General features: G+C 40.5%; 1 protein-coding gene across 3 annotated transcripts in view; it reads right to left on the bottom strand.

Annotated features, from left to right (window-relative positions):
- The window catches only part of chchd6b (coiled-coil-helix-coiled-coil-helix domain containing 6b), a 79,671-nt gene that overhangs the window by 17,213 nt on the left and 43,565 nt on the right, over positions 1-18,893 (bottom strand). For 2 of the 3 annotated variants that reach the window (XM_072382561.1, XM_072382560.1), the window contains 3 exons: positions 15,701-15,721; positions 13,349-13,432; positions 7,875-7,945 (listed from right to left, as the gene is read on the bottom strand). In XM_072382561.1, coding sequence (XP_072238662.1) covers positions 7,875-7,945; positions 13,349-13,432; positions 15,701-15,721 — 176 coding nt within the window. The remainder of the gene's footprint in view (positions 1-7,874; positions 7,946-13,348; positions 13,433-15,700; positions 15,722-18,893) is intronic. The other variant, XM_072382562.1, reaches the window with a different exon arrangement.

Raw genomic sequence — 18,893 nt, 5'->3', positions numbered from 1 at the left:
AGCCGAAAGCCGCTTATTCGGCCAAAAATGGACATTATACTGAAGTGAGAGGATTTGGAGGTTTGGAGGCACTCAAAATGAATGAAGATGGTTGACAAAAGTTTCAGTTGCACGATTATGAATTGTCCATGTTTGACTTAGCACCTCAACAATAGCTCTGCGTTCTGAATTGCTCCCTTAGAATGAGAGATAACAGCAACAAAAGCCTCACGGTATTAATCCAAACCCCGGGAAAAAAAACTAATTCTTTTTTCTTTTCAACACAGGAAACTTTCTGATAGCAAGAGTGTTTTAATAATGGAATCTGAAGCAGAAAATTGCCTATGCTAATCTGCACCAACTGCTTCGTTTGACTGAAATTAAAGGTGAGCTCCTATTAGAAAAACATTAGTCACCCCAGCTAGTCTGATAGCCAACTTTTGCAAGGAAAAGAAGAAAAACAACACCCAAATAGCGTCCTGCTGGTGACGTTTTGCAAAGATGCGTGCAGAGTTTAGGGAAAAAGATTAGGCTGAAAACATTAGTTTCTCGTTATTTTTGGTCTCACCTTTGTAGTATGTGGCTTTTATGAAGAGAGCCCACACCCTGCATTGCTGCAATGCATAACATCAGGGAATAAAGCAATACGAAGAAAAAGATAAGATCGAAGAGGCATAGCATTTTATTATTCTCTATGTCTAAGATGGCTTTGTTTGTGTTGGGGTGTGTGTGCGTACGTATGAATGGTTATTAATGTAAGATGACAAGGATTTGGGATGCTTTAAAGTAGCAGCTATAGCACTGTACTATTGGTTTTTAATATTAAGCTGAGCGGAGAGGAAGAGAAGAGAAGATCAAAGATGTCATGGCAGCAGTGAGATCAAAAGCAATGACAGAACATGCTTTTTTTTTTTTAATGTAAGAGGCTTTGTGAAGCTTTTAAGAAAATGCTTTAAGGATAACATTCACAACATCATCGTTCAGCTGACAGAAATCTTATTCCGCAATCACATGAAGTCAGTGCTGCACAATCATTTCATAAAGCCTATGAGGTGTTAGGGGACTGGCATAATTCAATAGTTATGATTATGTTGGTAGTCATAACAATCACTTATCCTCCCTTTGCTAAGTTATGACACAAACTTAAATCCTAAGTTCACATCATGCAATATGACAACTCCCAAAAACTTCCCCAAGTTTTATCTCAGTTCCACTAAAAAGCAGTCTCTATCTTAAATGGGAATATCTGAGAACAACCACAAGCCACGAAAGACACACAGAACTCTTCCTTTATCTTCCCACACAGACAGAAGAAATGCTGAAGGAAGATGGAACTGTAGGATAAAAAAATTGGCACTCGGTTTGCCGGACCAATTGATCCCCACCAACGTCACTTTGTGGGGACGGAAGAGGAGAGGAACATGAGAGGATAAGGGCAGCGTTTCATTAAAACAGGTGACATGTTGGAACAAGATAAGAGACGCACGTGCACGTGTGAGTGTGTGTGACATCTCATCACCGATAACTGTTCAATCAGGAAAACTCACAGTTGGGCGACTCACTCGATTTGGGAAGGATACGGGGCTGCTATCAGTATCCATCTTTGATTTTTATTAACAGTTTCAATCCCAGTTTTGTGTCACTCTGTTTGGCCTTTTTGTTCAGAAACACAGAGCCAAAGCTATGCAGCAAAAAGTGCATTTGAACAATCTGAACAAACGGTCTGTCTGCACTACAAAGTACACAAGCAAGTCTATCTCTCAGGGGTTGTAGTGGGTTACACAAAAGATGCTGCTTGTTACACTGCTGAGTGTTGTTCTACCTTTATTCACCATCTGTTCACTTCACCTTTGTGGTAATAAGTTCTTGAATAACATTATTTGTTGATGTTCTATGTTCTTCTCATAGGTCCTAATCAAAAAGCAACCTGTTGATATGACCTGCAAAACCATCAAAGTACAATATACAGTCGATTCCAAGAGATCCAAACAAACACTAACCAACGGCAACCACCTGACGCACCCCCAATGAACCGGCAGCGACGGGTGAAAACAGCGTTAGTGCATGCAGTATTCTCAGCACTTGTGATCAGAGCTCGGTCAGGGCCAGTGCTGTCAAGATTTTACCAAGGCACAATCACTCAAGGTTGTCCTTCTAGAATATCATTTACATTCATATCAGTCACAGTCAATTAATTATTTACCTCCACAGCAGCCTCATTTTAACTGGATATGAAACCATTGTAATGCTTTCCTTGCAGAGGGGTTTACAGATTTTGAATTAGTGAGATTCTAGAGTTCTAAAAGCGTTACACAGACTTGAACCCCACAGAAATACAGCAGGACTCTACCAAACCTGACTAGACTGAATACCAATTAGACTCAACTCAGCTTGGGTCTGTCTGTTGACAGAGATAAGTTTACAGCCTCACTCATCTAACTGAATGGATCAGTAAATCTGGTTTGTTACCGTGGAGAGAGAGCCTGTGAGTGTTTCTTTAGACACCCTCCAGCGGCAGTCAAAGAGTCAGAGTGTGTAAGTGACTGCAGCTCTCGGTCTTAATGGTAAATCTCCTTTAGCTCACAGTGCAGACAGGTCCAGTCTCTGGTAATGACTAGCAGGCTTTTTGTCCAGAGGGCAAAGGGATCCTTACAGTTCGCTACCCGTCTGTTTCACTAATTGGACATGCTACCCACATACACGTGAAAATACACGAACGCAATAAAGCACATAAAACAAACTCTCGTGAAGGCAGGCTTTAAACTACAAAGTACCTGCAGTCACTTCATGGCGACTCCTCATACAGACATCCACCTGAGGTTCACTTAGGTTCTGTCTCTGCTAACACCTTGAAAGTTGTTGTTTTTTAAGAGGATTAATGGATTTTTTTGTAAGATCTTAAGGTAAGCTCTGCAGTGGTGTTGTGGTTCTCCACAGTGAGGTGCTTTTTGGGGAATATAGGTAGTAAGATACCCCAAGGTAAAACTAATGGATGAACTCCACTAAATGCCATGTGGCAAGAGCCCCACTCACTATTTCTCCACCTAATGACAATGTCAAGAGTGGCACAACAAGAGAGGAAATGAAAGGAAATATCCAGAGGAACCCTTCTTCTTGTTCCTGGCTATCAAAAAATAGATCCTCTGTCTATGTCTTGATTTTCCTGCATCTTATCATTATTTGCTTACAGTTTCTAGGTTTGTTTAAGCCTAATTTGTGGATTTTGACTTTATCAACGAATGTGTGACCCTGCATATGAGCCCCTATGAACAGGTGTCCAGGACAGGTACAACAGTCTGAGCCGTAAAACCAAAAATAACCAGAAATAGATGCAGAAAAAAAATGTTCAAGAAAAAAAAGCAGGGAGACTTGAGCACGGTAGCCGCATCCACTTGGTGTGCAATGCCTATGTGGCGTATATTTTGTCATCTGCACAAGTCTGCAAGTGTTCAGCAGCTCAGTTTGCTGCAGACAACACAGCCCAAAAAAGAAAGAGCCGCGTGGTGTGCACGAGGATTCTACGTATGCAGCTATATCAGTCACTTGTCTAAAAAAAAAAAAAAAAAAAAAAAGACTGAACACAAGACAAAGAAGATAACAAGCAGAAGAAGAACACAGTTGGTTGTTTTAATGAGAGACGGCGTAGCAGAAAGGCTGTTGCTGGTCTTTTTTATACAACATTTCTCACATTGAACATGTGTCAACCAAAAGTGCTTTATACTGTGAGAGTTTAAATAAAGCAAAGACGTAAAACTAAAGAAAATATGAGGGTTATCAAAATAAAATATGATTAAAAGATTAAAACGACTGGAAAGCAATTTTCAAATGGCAGCAGCATAAAAAGCAATAAAAGAAAGTAAAAAAACGAGGGTTAAAAGTATACAAAAGGAGTTTATTAAACAGGTCATAAACAGGTCAATCAAATTTTGCGCTTATTCAAAAGGGTACGTTTTAAGATCCACACTTCAACGATGCTTCATTGAAACTGTCAAAGGATTGTAGACTAAATACACATTTATGGGAAGCTTTGGTGCTAACTACAACATGAATAGACTCAAGCGTGTGGATACGGCTACCATGAATCCAGCGACGCCGAGGGCAACAAATGAATGCAGAAAAGGTCATGACACTGAACAGAGAAATGACAAGTGTGAAAAAAATCATCAGAATTAACAAACAAAAAGAAAGAAAAAAGAGGAAATTTAGAGACACAGACACAGAAGAAACAGATATATTTTAGCTACATAACATGTTGCTGCCCCCCCCCCCCCGTCCCCTCGGCAGTGGGTAAATACAATAATTACTGGATGGTCATTGTAGTGTGAAATGACAGCATGACCACGGCACAATGAAACACTACCCAAATGCTGATAGAACATGATGAACACATGAGCGCCTGAATACAAAGCGCACCTGTATGTGGGGCAGAGACAGAAAGAGGAAATGGAAGTGGATGTTTGTGTCTGTGCAATGGAAAAAAATAATAGCAACATATTGTGGCCAGACTGAATGCTATTCCTTCTGCAAACTTGTGATGAAGTGATCTTCTAACCTCTTCCGTGCAGCTCTGGAAAACAGCAAATCCTTGCAAATCTAATCATTTGGACAAAATTTGGGACTTGAATTGTGTGCAGCTGAATTCAATGGACCAGGTGCATGAAGATGTCAGCATCGTGGATGAGGTCACCGCCTATCACACAGTACAAAAGCTGGCAAAAAGACCAAGCACCTCCTTTTTCATCTTCCTTGGACTGCACCATACAGCATGCTACAACACTATACTAAATCACCTTTGAGGATAACTTTGTATATTGTTTAGTGTCTACTCTGTGTGTGTGTGTGTGTGTGTGTGTGTGTGTGTGTGTGTGTGTGTGTGACTGTATTGTTGTTACTGCTGATCAGGCTACTTCCTTTCTGGACACTTTTGAAAAAGAGATTTTAAATCTCAACAGTTTATTTTCCTGGTTAAATAAAAGAAAAAAAAACGGTTAATTCTGTTCCTTTGTATCCCAATAAATGAATGTCATGCGCTCAAGTCCTTGGACAGATGACATCATAGTCTTATCAGGACTCTGCAGAAATATAGCGACGTTGATTATATTACTGGATGTTTTCCTTTCTTTTGTGAACACGTTCCAGGTGGATTTCATGAAACCTGGATGAATTGAATGGAAAAATGTTCAAAATGCCAATGTTTAATTTTTAACTCGGGTTGAGTGTAGCGGTGCGGAGTAAGACAGAGGAAGTGGAGAAAAAAACGTGATAATGAAAACCAAAAAGAGGATGAAAAGTTTTCTGACTGAATGACAAAGAGAGGTGAAAATTAGTGTTATGGAGGAGCATAAATTTGAGAGTCTCGCTTCGGTAGTGTCAGTGAGGCAGCCGCTCAGTGTTGATTAAAACTGACATGCTTTCAGACAACAGGTGAGGTCTGAACTCCGTTATCCCACCGGCGTATCTGTGCTTCTTGCAAAATGGCGGCTACCAGACAAATAACGATTTTAAATGTCTGTATTGTAATGAATACTGGAGTAAATGCCATAAGAATCTCTATTTTTTGTAGGAATCTAATGTATAAAAGACATCGTCAAAAGACAAAAACATTGCTTCTCAACTAATTTAAGCTTGGGTTCGTACTTATGGAAGTTTTATTGCACTTCCAGCAATTATTGTCAGTGTTTCACAACTGTGTATGATGGAGAGAGGAGAACTTTCACTCTGACAAATTGATTAGAAGCTGCACCTGATAATTGTAGGGAGAACGGTGGCGTAGGAAAACATAGACAGAGCTGTTATCGATTTATTTACTCAGTGACACGTCCATCCATCCATTCTTTTTAAAACCGATTTATCCTGTTCAGGGTCGCAGAGGTGCTGGACCCTTTCAGCTCTGACACTGGGTGAGAGGCTGGACACATCCTGCACAGGATGCAGACACACAGCTAACACAAAGATATATACACTGATGTTTGATTGTGCACTTAGAATGAAAACTACCGCCAGTTTAGCCCCAGTTGAAATTTAAACCATGAATCAGGTTCAATTTATCCACCGTGAAAAAGTGAAGTATTAAATATCTAGATGTTCCCCTCTTTTGCATCTTCAGCTGCAACTTTATGCAATCGGTACCTCGAGGTCACTCATCAATGCCGTGTTTTAGCCCACTCCTCTTTGCAGCTCCATTTTAACGCAGCCACATCAAACAGTTTCCTAACATGAACAGCTCCTTCCACAGCATCTCATTGGGCTTTAACTATTCATTTTGAGCCATTCAGAAGTGGACTTCTTCTTATCCTATGACTCACTGCTTTGCTGCATAACCCTGAGGACTTTCTCATATTTTTGTGGGACAGGAGCATTAGTTCTTTTCCTGCCTGAAGAAGCAAAACGATTCACCCCTTACACCGCCACCCTCGTGTTTGACATGTTATGTTCTTTTAAGAGAATTCACTTTGGTTCATTCCACATGTAAGCGACTAGTTAAATTCTTTCAATTATTATTATCAATCCACACAACATTCTCCCAAAAGGTTTGCAGGTCATCAAGTTGTGTGCAGCTAAAATTGGAATGAACCTTAATGTTCCCCTTGATTAAGCAGTGTTTATCACTTGCCACTCTCCAGAGAATGCTGTATTTGCCCAAGATTCTTAAGATATTTGAGTCATAAACACTGACTTTCACTAAGGTGAGAGAGGCCTGCAGTTCCTTAGATGTCTTTGTTGGATCATTTTTTTTACTTCTATATTCTATTTTTACTATATGTATTCTTGCTGTGCCTGTGGAGGAATACTGGAAGGTCGGTCGATCCTGGGAACATTCCAAGTATTTTCCATGAGTAGATAATAGTTGTTTTCACACATGCGCTGGAGTTCTAAAAATGTACCTGAGCATTGGTAATATCCTCTGAAGCTAACATTACTCTGGAGTGGGACCATGGGGATTCTGTGCTGCTTCCGTTCGACCCATTGAGTCCTGCTTGTAATACTTGGAGTCGAACCCCCCCGCAGTGCAAGGGCAAAAGAGCATAAGACTGATTTGCATGAGCACAGGCTACTGTTAGAAAGGAAACAGTGCTCTCCAACGGCTCTTATAGAACAATCAAAAGAACGAGTCGGAAGGGTTTCGATGAAACCGAAATGTTTAAGTTTCTGGTTAAAAAAAACAGGCAAAAAACTCCAGGATGAGGAGCCTTGATTGGCATGTATTTAATAGTGTGAGGAATTTGATAAAGCACAGTGCTTCAAAGACTTCCAATTTAGGGTAACGTCTGGAGGAAGCGAGCTGCTCAGCTCTGATTCGTGAGTGTGAGCTTTCGATGCCAATACCAGATGTTGATGCAAAGAGTAAGTGATGCACTTCACAGCTTAAAAATCACAATTAATTGAGAACTTCTTGAAGTATTCAAAATCCTATGTTGTGACATATTTCAAAATGATTTAACTTATCATTTAAGAAGAGAGGAAAATAAGTCATGTGTGATATGCTCATTGGAGAACTGTGTCAAAATAGCATAATATAAGGAATGAGAAGTGATAATAGTGAATTATTGCCCAGCCTCACCACTGAGTGTGCAAAACTGTTTTAACAGGCAGCTGCAGGACGTATTGTGTTCACATTAACAGCACACTAATATTGCAAATGGCCTTCACACGTAAGAGTCTGGGTACATCTGCGGAGCTGCTGAAGGGTTTCTTTCTAATGTCACACACAATGTCTGCAGCTTAAGAAAGAAACCCAAACCACAAATAGGATTATATCCAGATATATTCAGTCAAGTACTTTAGTCTGCGATAGAAAACAAAAAATAGAAAGAGTAACGAGGTAGGAAGGAAGCAATAGTGCAGTAGTAGCCTACTGAAAGGATTCTCCGACAAACAGCATTTACAGTATTTACCGTATGTGAGCTTCAGCTTTTGTGGCTGCCTGGTTGTACTCTTCAGCCGTCTGCTTGTAGTTGTCAAAGTTCTGCAGACAAAGAGACAGAGATGGAAAGAAATGAGAGATTTGATTCAGGCAGGTTTTACAGCTCTAAAGAAGACCCACTAAACTTTATACTTTTGAGTATAAAGTGAGCAGCTAAAGCAGATTTCTTTTAATTAAGGAACTTGTTTCCAGGCTTTAATATAATTACATTTTCAGAACACATTATCATAAAACCATGAAAAAAAATACAACAGAGTTAGTCAAAGTCTTCAAATCAAATCTCATAAATAGGAGCTAATGAATCGGCGCTTAACAACTTGCATATCTACATAATATTATTACAATTGCCACCATTCTTTCAGCTTTAACTCCGGCTCCATTAAGCCAGCAGTGATGAGCAAAATGCATAAAACACTGACGGAAATGTCACATTCCATAAATTAGTGACCTTTGAATTTTACAGCCTGCTTACAAATCTGAATATTGATGGTCTGGTGGTACTCCATAATGTATTATTTCATGCGAGAAACCCTGGCATTTAAATAGCAATTACAACTCATATGCAGCTTGGGCCCAGTGGGTGAGGTTGTATACAGCACACTCTTAGCAGAATGAACACTGCATGGTGGCCAGAGCTACTCATAATATGATGCACTGACTACACTGTAGCTAAGAGTATATACCAGACAGCACTGGAAAATGTGTGAGCCATATTGCGATTTTGAAAATTGTATTATAAATCATTAGCAGACTGAGATAATCACATTATATGGGCTTTTCATGGCAACATGAGAAAAAGTTTTGTCTGAAATACCCCAAACACAGAGCAAATCTCTCTAGCCCCTCTCTCGTACTTATTCACTGTGCACTAATCACCGTTTTAAACCAATAACTGCAGCACTCAAGCTTTTACTTAATTATTCCCTATATTCCCAATAGATGAGGTGATAGGAGAGGAAGATAATTGAAGTGACTGAGCAGAGAAGAGATGGGATCAAACATAAACCTCCCCCACAATCCCTAGTCCTCCATCACTCCAGTGCCCGGTAGTCATTTTCATATCTCATTATTTCAAGCTGATCCGCAGACATGCTATCCCTGAACTGAATGCCTGGTACTAGAGAAGACTTGAGTAATGTCACAGGCATCTTTTACCCAAATCTCTCTGCTGGCATTCACAACAATGTAATACGCAGCCCCAGTATCATTTCTTTTCTTGTTCGTTAGAAAAGGAAAAGAATACTGAATTATTCAGGACCGTAAAACTCCTGTTGTCTCCTGTCCTGTAGTTTCCCCACTGGAAATGTAGAGACTAAGCATAAATGTCATGTCAACACAGGGCTGAAATTCTGTTAACATGCGATGGTCTTTGAAGCTTCAAAGACAACAAGTCAGGTATTTCACACCACAGGATGGTGTAATTGGGATCAAAAGACAAATCCAGCCCAAAAAAACCTCTGCTAAGATGTTTCATTAATCGACTAAGTATAAACCAGAGCCAATAAATGTGAGTTAAAGAAACAAGGCCATGGGTTCGTGGAAGGGAGTAAGCTAATACTTTGTCAGGCTCTTTGGGAATATATAGAAAGAAGGTAGCCACATGGTAATCTTTTAGCCTTTAGCCTCAGGTCAGGGCTCTGTGGGTAAATTCAACAGAGAAAAGCTGTACTGAAACTTGAAAGTCTTAGGTTTGCTTGTGGGACATCCAGTGTTCAAGCAAAGATTAAAAAAGAAAAAAAAAAGAAAAAAAAAGAAAGAAAAGAGGGTCCACAGAGACTTGAACACACATGGGCGCCTCCGATTGCGCAGTGCATAGAGAGTAGGGCAGCAGCAAGAGAAGCAGCAAATTAATGCTGTCTGGACGGTTTAGAAGAGGTCAGGCAGTGGTTCATAGAGTGCTCTCACTTGGCAGATGGTAACAAATTAACAGGACAGCAAATGCACAACTACGGAATAAAAACAGACATTTCCTAAAAATAACGTTCTTATTTTATCCTTGAAATTTACATGTAATTGAAATATTCTCTATAATCTTACAATAAGATAGAAAGTCTTTTCTAAATGGAAACTATCAACTAAAGTGTTTTCAACTAAAGCATCATGTTTGTCTCTCTCACAAAAAAGATGGAAAATGTGTATTTGATGGGAAGAATATTGCATCAGAAGTTACTGGTATACCTGTCTTCTAGTAATGCTAATCCAACAAGGGAATATGGGAAAAATGAAGTGTGACTGCAGTATTTTGACCAGCTGGTTCAGCTTATCCAGTTGAAATGTTTGGGGACTGTGAGACGGTTTTGTGTTTCTGTGTATAAAAATCATTTTTGTATTCATTTTTGAACAGGCAACAGCCATGGCTCAGCTCTCATGACACTATTGAAGTGGAGGCACTATCACTGGCATACACACACTGAGCTCTTCCTAGTCATTTCACCCATGGGGACGAAAGCCCGCTGTGGAAAGACAGGAAGACGGGGTGGGGGATGATAACCCTTCAAGGGGGAGAGCTAGCTTCTGAGTTAGTTGGAAAGGCTCATGGGGGGGATTAGTGTGGCACACGTGTGCTGTGTTTGTGTATAATCTTACATACATGCAGGTGTGTGACTAAATCTCTGTTTGCAAGCGAATCTTTGTGTTCAGGTGATCCTTGCATGCACACTTGTCTGAACAACCTCTTGAAGCTAGGGACTGAGATGGGCTGATGTCAAGGTTTCGAGGGAGGGGTTGTTTCATGCTCCACGCATGGACGAAGGCGGATTAATTTTTCTTCTCCTCGGGAGAAGTCCACAAAGGGGTGGGAGGGGGGATTAAAAGAGGTGAATTTTAAACTGAGACTTGTTTACAGAGTCGCAGTCACAGGGTATGTTGCCACAGGAAGACAGATATACTCCACCTGTACACTGCAAGAGATTAGGGAAGCAACCAAAAATAAATGAGAAAGAGAGGGGAGGGGATTGGGATGGGAGAGAATTAGAAGATGTGCCGGAATGCTCCGTATGTGCAATCCTTGTGTCTTTTTGTCTATGCATATGCAAAATGTGTGTGTGTTTGTGTGTGCATGCGGAAGAGAAAACAGTCAAAGTTTTGCAGTGGGTTGGCTGTATCGTAATTACTTCTGAAACAACAGCCTGTATGCAAACCTGTCATAATAACCACACTCTCACACATGCACTCACACACAGGCTGTTTTCACATTTGTGTCAGGAGTGAACTCAAACGACATCCACAGCCTTTAGATAAACACAGTAGTCTATCATCATCATTTATCCCTTAGCCAAACCGGACACTAGGGCATGTTTGTGTTTGTTGTCACACAGGTAATCAGCTCCACTCGCGCACACACACACACACACACACACACACAGATATTACATGATTATCAAAGGCTGCTATAAGCCGAATTAAAATGTTGATTCAAGGTAAGAGCACACATCACCTATATGTGAATTTTTCTTTTAATTGACGTGTTCTTACCTTGGATTAAACATTTTGGTCAGATCATAAAGACATAAAATATAATATCATAAGCAGCATAAAAGCAGAGACCCAAAAAGGTAAACAATCCATTTTAAAATTGATTAAAGTCTTTTTTTTCCTCCGTGACAATATGTCCATGGTAAACTATGGAGGGCTCTCTTAAAGACATGACTGAATCAAATTGTGTGCCACACATGAGGCACATAAGTGCTTCAGTTTTGTTTTGGATTTATGTGCATTGCCTTTGTCACCATTTAGCTTTTAAGGGGCCACTTCTTTCCGCCCAAATGAATTCAGCAACAGGTATGAGGGAATAAAAAGGAGAAAGATAAGCGGGGAAATGGGAGAGAGGGAATGAAAGGACGGCCAGATAAATGAAGTGTTAGAGTGCAAAATGAAGGAAAGGAAGGTGGGAGACGGACACTGAATCAAGATAGACGGTCTGTTTAATACACAGTCTATATAGCCTCTTTATCTCACCCACTCAGTCCCCTTCTTTTTCACTCCCTCATCCACATGCAGGTCAGCAGTGAGAAAGTGAAAGTTGAAAAAAAAAAAAAGATAGAAAAATAGCTGCGGCGGAAAGCGGAGAAAGATAGAGCATCCTGTCCTCTTCTGCCAATCAGTCTCTTTCGTCAAGCATCGCAGCATTTGCCTCTTGCTGCAAGTCAAGCAGAGGCCCCTCCATTTAACTTAGCTATGTAAAAGGTTTTCACAGAGGCCTGAAGGAGATGAGTGCCAGGGACTAGATAAGGTCCCCCGTCTGCCTGACGGGTCCTGCTGCAGGGATGGAGAGAACGGGAGGAAGAGTGCAGAGGGAGACCCAAAGAGTGCGTACCGAAGACTTGAGGTGAGAGCTGTGGGTGTAAGCAGAGACACAGAGGACGGGCCAGGGGAAGGGAGAAGGGTGAGGGGGCGTATGTGTGCGTTCCTGTTATCTGTTCATCGCTTTACTGCATATTTTGAGGTCAGTTAAAAAAAAAGAAAAGAAATCTGTGTCTTTTACCAAAAAAAGGAAGTATATATGCCCCGTTTCCCCAATATTTCATCAACTCTGTTCACAGTAAATTTCAGTGTGCTTGTCATCTGTTTGTACTGATTAGCATCTCTTTCTTTTCTCCATTTATAAATCCAACCTAGTCATTTTTACCCTCTCCTCCAGCATCTGCACATCACCAAAATATAAAGCCGTTTAAAAAAAAAAAAAAAATCTGATCCTAAAAAGCCTTTTTTTTTTTTTTTTTTTTTTACCAAACTTCCAAAAAAATCTGCTCAGTTAAACCTGAGCAAGCTTCACGAACCCACAGTGCATGTGGCTTTTACACAGCGTGCAATATCAGCTATGCATTAGTGCTCAGTTTGAGGGAGCCTGGGACATAATTTCTTAAAAGCACCAAACAAGCTGCTTTTATCTTTTTTTCTGTTTAGTGAAAAGAGCACAAAGGACACGGGGACATGAAAAGCACAGCACATGTCATTAGGCAACTGAGGCTGGTTGAGAAGCCTTTCTTGAGTGCCGGTCCATCAACAGCAAGTCCTGTCTCTCATCTTCTTGCAGAGACTTTCAATTCATTTACATTTTTGAAACTAGAATGTGTGCTTGACCTTTCAAGTGTAGGGGAGAGCGGGCTGCAATTCAACAAGATTTCAATCTGCGAGCTGCGTGAGTAATATGTCGCTTTAAAATTTGTTTGGCTCGTCCTACAGGGAGAAGACTTTAGTGAGGCGTATTGTTTCACACGTCAAAAACGGAGAGAAAAAAACAACAACAACCTAATAAATGGAATCATGAAAAAGACCGAACAGCCCGTCAGCCCCTTAAGACCCCTCCAATAAGGTCTGAATGTTCGTGGCACATCTGTCTTTCAAGAGTTATGCTGACAAAAAATCTTAATACAACGTAACAAACCAATGCATTCATAAGTTCTGGTGATTTCTTTCTAATGGTACGCATGTTGGGGCCCTTACCTTTTTCTCCAGTATTTCTAACTGCTCTTTGTAGAAACTGGATATGCTGTTCAGCTCCTTTTCTTTCCACTCCAGTTGTCTGGCCTGTGAAAGAAAATAATAGACAGAGAGAGCGGACGTAAGGATGACAGCAAAGACAGAAAACTAATAAAAACTGCATTATAAAAGGGCAGAACATGAAGAAGACTTGTTGGAGACATTCTTTACATTGAAATAATGTCACTTCGATGACCTGCACATAATTAATTCTGAATGTCAGTGAAATAAAAAGAACAAGGATATAAATCTTGGTAACATATTTCTTTTTAAATCTAATTTTATTTCAAACAAAGTTCAAATTGATAGTCAAAAAGTTGCTAAAGCGAAGGTAAGAGGTTAAAACAACACATCCAGTGCCTTTCCAGATGAGCAAACCAGACAGAGGTAAAAGTCGAGGGAAAGATGAAATGAGCCAACCTGTTGACTGGTAAAAATACTCATTTCTGATAAACTGAAATATATGGTCCAGAAGAAAAACTCTGAATACATATACAGCTTTTGTTCAATCAACTCTACCTCACCTTCAAGTAGAACAGCATCACTGAGCACGTTTCTGATGTGACATAATCGAAATAGTCATATCAAATCTCTATACTAGCACATGACCACTTGATATAGTATTATGGTATGTTAGTATTTGGAGTTTACATTCCAGATCACCTTTTGTGATCTCAACTGGGTAAATCATCAAAATCGTGACTTCATAATGTTTACTTAAAACTGTACAATAACGCACTGAAGTATCACTCAAAATAACTATTTGGTGGCATGTAATGTACCAAAACTTACAAAACTACTGAGGTGGCATGAGACTGGCACAGGCGTGGCAGGAGCTGACATGGCGTCGCTGGCATTAGGATGAGATGAAAGTCTTTAAAAAGCCTGCTGCGACAAGCTTTGACAGACAGCAAGATGGCGGACTGGCTGTAGGAAGACCCATAGTTTGGGCTGTGGCGAAGCAGCATGCAAGCAGAGGAGGACAGAGGACAGATGGAAAGAAAATAGACACTGTGAAAATAAGCGGACTGTTTAGCATGTGCATGCACTGGTGGTTTAACAGGAATCCATTTTATGGGATGTTCCATTAAAAGACCAATCAAAATAAAATCATAAACAAACAAGAACTGTTGCAGAGTTTTAAACACAAACGTAAAAGAGAACAATATGCAAAAAAAAAAAAGAAGTTAGGAAGCACCGTCAAGGCGCAGCTGACTGTCGAAGCTTTGAGCTGCTCAGTCTACAGTAAAGTGATCCTTCACTGCGCTGCCTTCACTTTGCATTACTGATTCATTTAGTTTGTCAAATCACAATAGAATATTTTCCTTGAACACAAGAGAAAGAAAGTTTGTTGTATTGACAGTCCTGGTTGACTATAAAAGAATTTTGCTCTTAACAGGAAAAACATAACATGCTTTCCGTCTTCAGAACACATTCAATAAACTGTAATAAAACAGACTTCAACCAACTCATTTGAACTTGAATGCCAAAGTGAACCAAACTGGACTGTTCCATTTAAAACCCCTGTTGGTCGTTTAAGGATCTCAGTGCTTAAAAACTGTTTCGAACATGGTAGGATGATTGAATCCTCTCCAGTTTGCAGACGTGCAGTCAGTCGAGGCTGAAATACTGTATGCTTGCCTTCAATCTTAAAATGAGCGATCAAGAAGGGCACTCGTGAGTATTCATTATTTGAGACCAACACGAGTAATGAGTAAAACGGAGTTACAGCATTATATGACCATGATATAGTGCATGAACACACTGGGGACTGGCTGCTGGTAGGGCAGCAAAAGACAGCAATGGGAACTGGATTTATGTAGCACTGAAATTAAAAGTGTGTGTAATTAAAAAAACTGGTGTAATAATGACTGATTAATGTACCCAAGTTGTGCATTAGTGAGCCAGGTACATATCAGATAGAACAGCATCTACCCTGATCTTCTGGGCTTTTCACCGATATGGTGGATATAAGCGTGCAGACACGCACTTTCACTGATTGACATTGGATTCCCTGTAATCTTATCCTTACTTAACAGATGCACACATCTCCAAAGAGTACATCTTTAAATCCCCATACTGCACTCACTGCGCTTCCTCCTTCTACAGCGGTTGTTTGATGCTTAGGGGACATGTGTATACGTGTATTTGCATGTACAATCACCTCTGCCAGCGGCACAGATGATGTGTCCTTTTCTAGCTGAATACCTCCCAAAGTGTTGTTGTGTAGAACGGTGGCAGTTGCACACTTGCAGTCTTTACTTTAAAGCACAATGAAAACATGACATTTCAATAGGCAATGGTGTTGTCGCTTACCCACACATCCAAATCTGCTGGCTAGGAAAGAGAGAAGGCGCATGGGTTAGAAGACAGTAGAGTACAATAGGGGTGGGTAGGTAGGTAGGTAGGTAGGGGTACAGTAGGGTACAATGAAAGCAGAGTTAGAGGAGAGATTAAAGAGCACTTGTGAAGAAAAAAAAGAAGGTAGGGACAGAAACAATTAATGTAGGAAAGCAGCAGTCATAAATAGTCTCGCTGATAAAGAAAGGTGTCTTTCTATGTCCATGTATAGGTTCAGTACCCAGATCTGGCCAAAATAATTTGGTCATCTCAGTACCTGAATATACTTTTCATCATCAATCGATTCTTCCCTGATAGCACAGGCATATCCGAAGAAGACGATGTCAGGATTCATCGAGCTCAAATTGTGAGAGTGATTCAGGGAGCGTGGGACATTATTTTCACAAGATGGAAGTCCATGGAAGTAAACCTCATGGAAGTAAACCTTATTGAGAATCTTTGGGATGTGCTGGAGAAGACTTTGTGCAGCCATCTGACTCTCTTATCAGCAGTACAACAGTGTGACTTTTCATTTTTTTGTTGTTTCATATTATCTTGCGAGGCAGTTGGATTCTCACATGATCATCCTGATCTGGTCTTTTTCCAGCTTTAAGCTGCATCGCGATAGTATCAAACCAAGGTTTGACTCCAGGATGAGGTCGCCGCCCCCCCCACCGCAGCTCAGGTCTCTTGTGAGACTCCTGTGTAAGAATTCCCTTTTTTTCCCCCATTATTTAAGTTTCATTCTAATGTTCTCTTCGTTCTTTTTATACACCAGAAGTACCTGGTTAATCTTAGGAAAAGATCACAGTTTGGCATAAAATACAGGAGTCCAACACTTTGTTTATGTCTGATAAAGTGTTGGTATCTGATGGTGTTTAAGCAGCATCGTAGCCTTTTGGTTCAGAAACAAAGAAACATGGTAAGATGACCGGTATCTCTTAAAAAGTTGTTACATACACTCATTGAATTGTTCAATGTTAACATACAGCGAGCCAAAAACTTTGATCTAGTACAGTGCGTGATCTTTGACACGAAGCATGCCTGTCACATGTCACACAATGAATCACAGAAATGACATCATCAACCATGCATTCACAGGCCAAACCTTCAAAGTGCAGCCACGAACAACTGTGGCGCCTGGCTCTGAAACACACAGCTGTTTTGAACTTGTGTGGCCACTGTCGCCCACATGCACAAACCGAGATCAAGTCAGATACCAATTTAATCACTGGGAGTCATTTCTGCACAGGCCAGGCTCACAAACAAGACTGGTTTCCATGCACGACTTCTCACATTGTTCCGAACAACAAATCCTCTGGTGAGTGTGGGTAATGCCTTCACAACAGTGTGTTTTCAATGACCTCCACCAGCGGCCTTCAGCAGGGTTAGAGCTGACAGTTAATAAAAGAAGAAAAGCTACAGATACAAATGCCACTGACTTCAAGCCTTGGAAATTGATATTTGACTACAACCTTCATGACAGTTGGTGTTTATGCCACAGACTGTGCCTCTGAAGGACAAATCTGATAACAACTGTCATGAAGACCAATTTTTTTTTTAAATCAAATTATTAAATATTATATGAACATATAAACTAGAGCACCATTACCAAATCCAATCATTTACAGACAGGTGTGTAGGACGCCATATTCGGGCTTTCCTTCCCAACCCGGTTCTTCCAGTCTGGTATTAGACACAGAGCAGAAAGGGACAGATTAGAGCAGTAGGTGGCTCTAATGTTGCCATGCCTCATAAAAATACCATTCAGTTAAATGAGGTGAACTCACAAAGCCAGTTGCTCTAGAATCTGTGTGGTTTCGGGTAATCGGTGTAACGGATACAGTCGACACCATCTGTTAAACCCCCTTGGTCTTCAGGGACTGGCCCGAAACTGAAGATGTGTCTGAGTGTGACCGTGTGTGTAAGAGGATGGTGACCCCTACAGAGTGCTCACAAGAGTGTGGAGGTCCCATTTCCATAGATGAAAGACTTTAGAGAGAGGTAAAGGCGCTTGTTGTGATACAGACGCAGACTAACACACACCCAAGCAGTTTGATGCAGTCCATGGGCCACAGCAGACATTGGCTTTTTAGGTACAGCCACCCACTTTCTTGAGGCTCCTAGTTCCCTGATGACCAGCAGTCTGCACCCTCAGTGTAAAAATTAAAAGCCTGAATCAACTGAGATAGCAAAAACACAACCAGGAAAGTACTACAACTAAGGCTCAATCCCCAGGGTTTCTAAAGTCATTAAGCTTGTGCCTGTGGTATTAATGTAGCACTAAGTTAATCGTTAAAGCTCGTAAAAATAGTGGTTAGAAGTTCTCAATGAAGAATAAAATAGCATTTGAAACCAGCCATTGAGGCATATTTCTAGTAAACGTGTGTGGATCGATAAAAATACACGGAACTATTGCATAAACACTGTCCTCAACCTGTAATATAACTACAGAACACTAACAATGGATAGTGGATCCAAGAGAGTTTATGTGGTCAATAACATTTTCAAAACCATCATCCATACCAAAATCACTTCCTTTTTCCTCAGGCCAAAGACTAAGTCATGTGGACCATATCTCTTCCCTTCATCTGAAAACAGCCGGTTGTTGAGACTTATCCGACACTTGCATCCACTTACAGCTGTGACTGGTCAGCTGTGCGGCAGGAAGAACGGAGGAATTGTTCTGTTTTTACACTCTTGCCCTCAAATCTATATTCCTTTTCAATCAAGTGTCGGAATATGTGCACCATATTCAAATAATATTGCACATACTCTAATGCAATTACTGTGAATTATGCTCATCAGTAGAGGTTGACAAAGCTTCCCACTTTCAAATAACCTTTCAATAAATGTCATTATTTAATGGGAGGTGGGGTCTGGCCACAGATTCATTCATGCATGCAATTAGAAGGGAAAAAAAAACCCTCCAACATCTGTAAATCAAATCTAATTTTTATTTTTAGCTGAAAGGGGGCAAAAGCCTAGAGAAATTGACAGTGCTCCTTCAATATAACCGCACCAATTTCACAGATTTCAATGCATTAGATTATGTGTGCTAAGTTGATTATGTTTGCTGCGTGTACCACGCAGGTCACCAGATGCACCAGCTTGGCAACGCTTCATGCTTGATTTAGACTTCAAATCTTACCCATCCAGCAACACAGTG

The sequence above is a fragment of the Leuresthes tenuis genome, unplaced genomic scaffold (assembly GCF_036924035.1).
Source record: "Leuresthes tenuis unplaced genomic scaffold, fLeuTen1.0.hap1 SCAF_3, whole genome shotgun sequence".
NCBI lineage: Eukaryota > Metazoa > Chordata > Actinopteri > Atheriniformes > Atherinopsidae > Leuresthes > Leuresthes tenuis.
The sequence above is the reverse complement of the archived record's forward strand: the minus strand, read 5'-3'. Positions and strand labels throughout refer to the sequence as shown.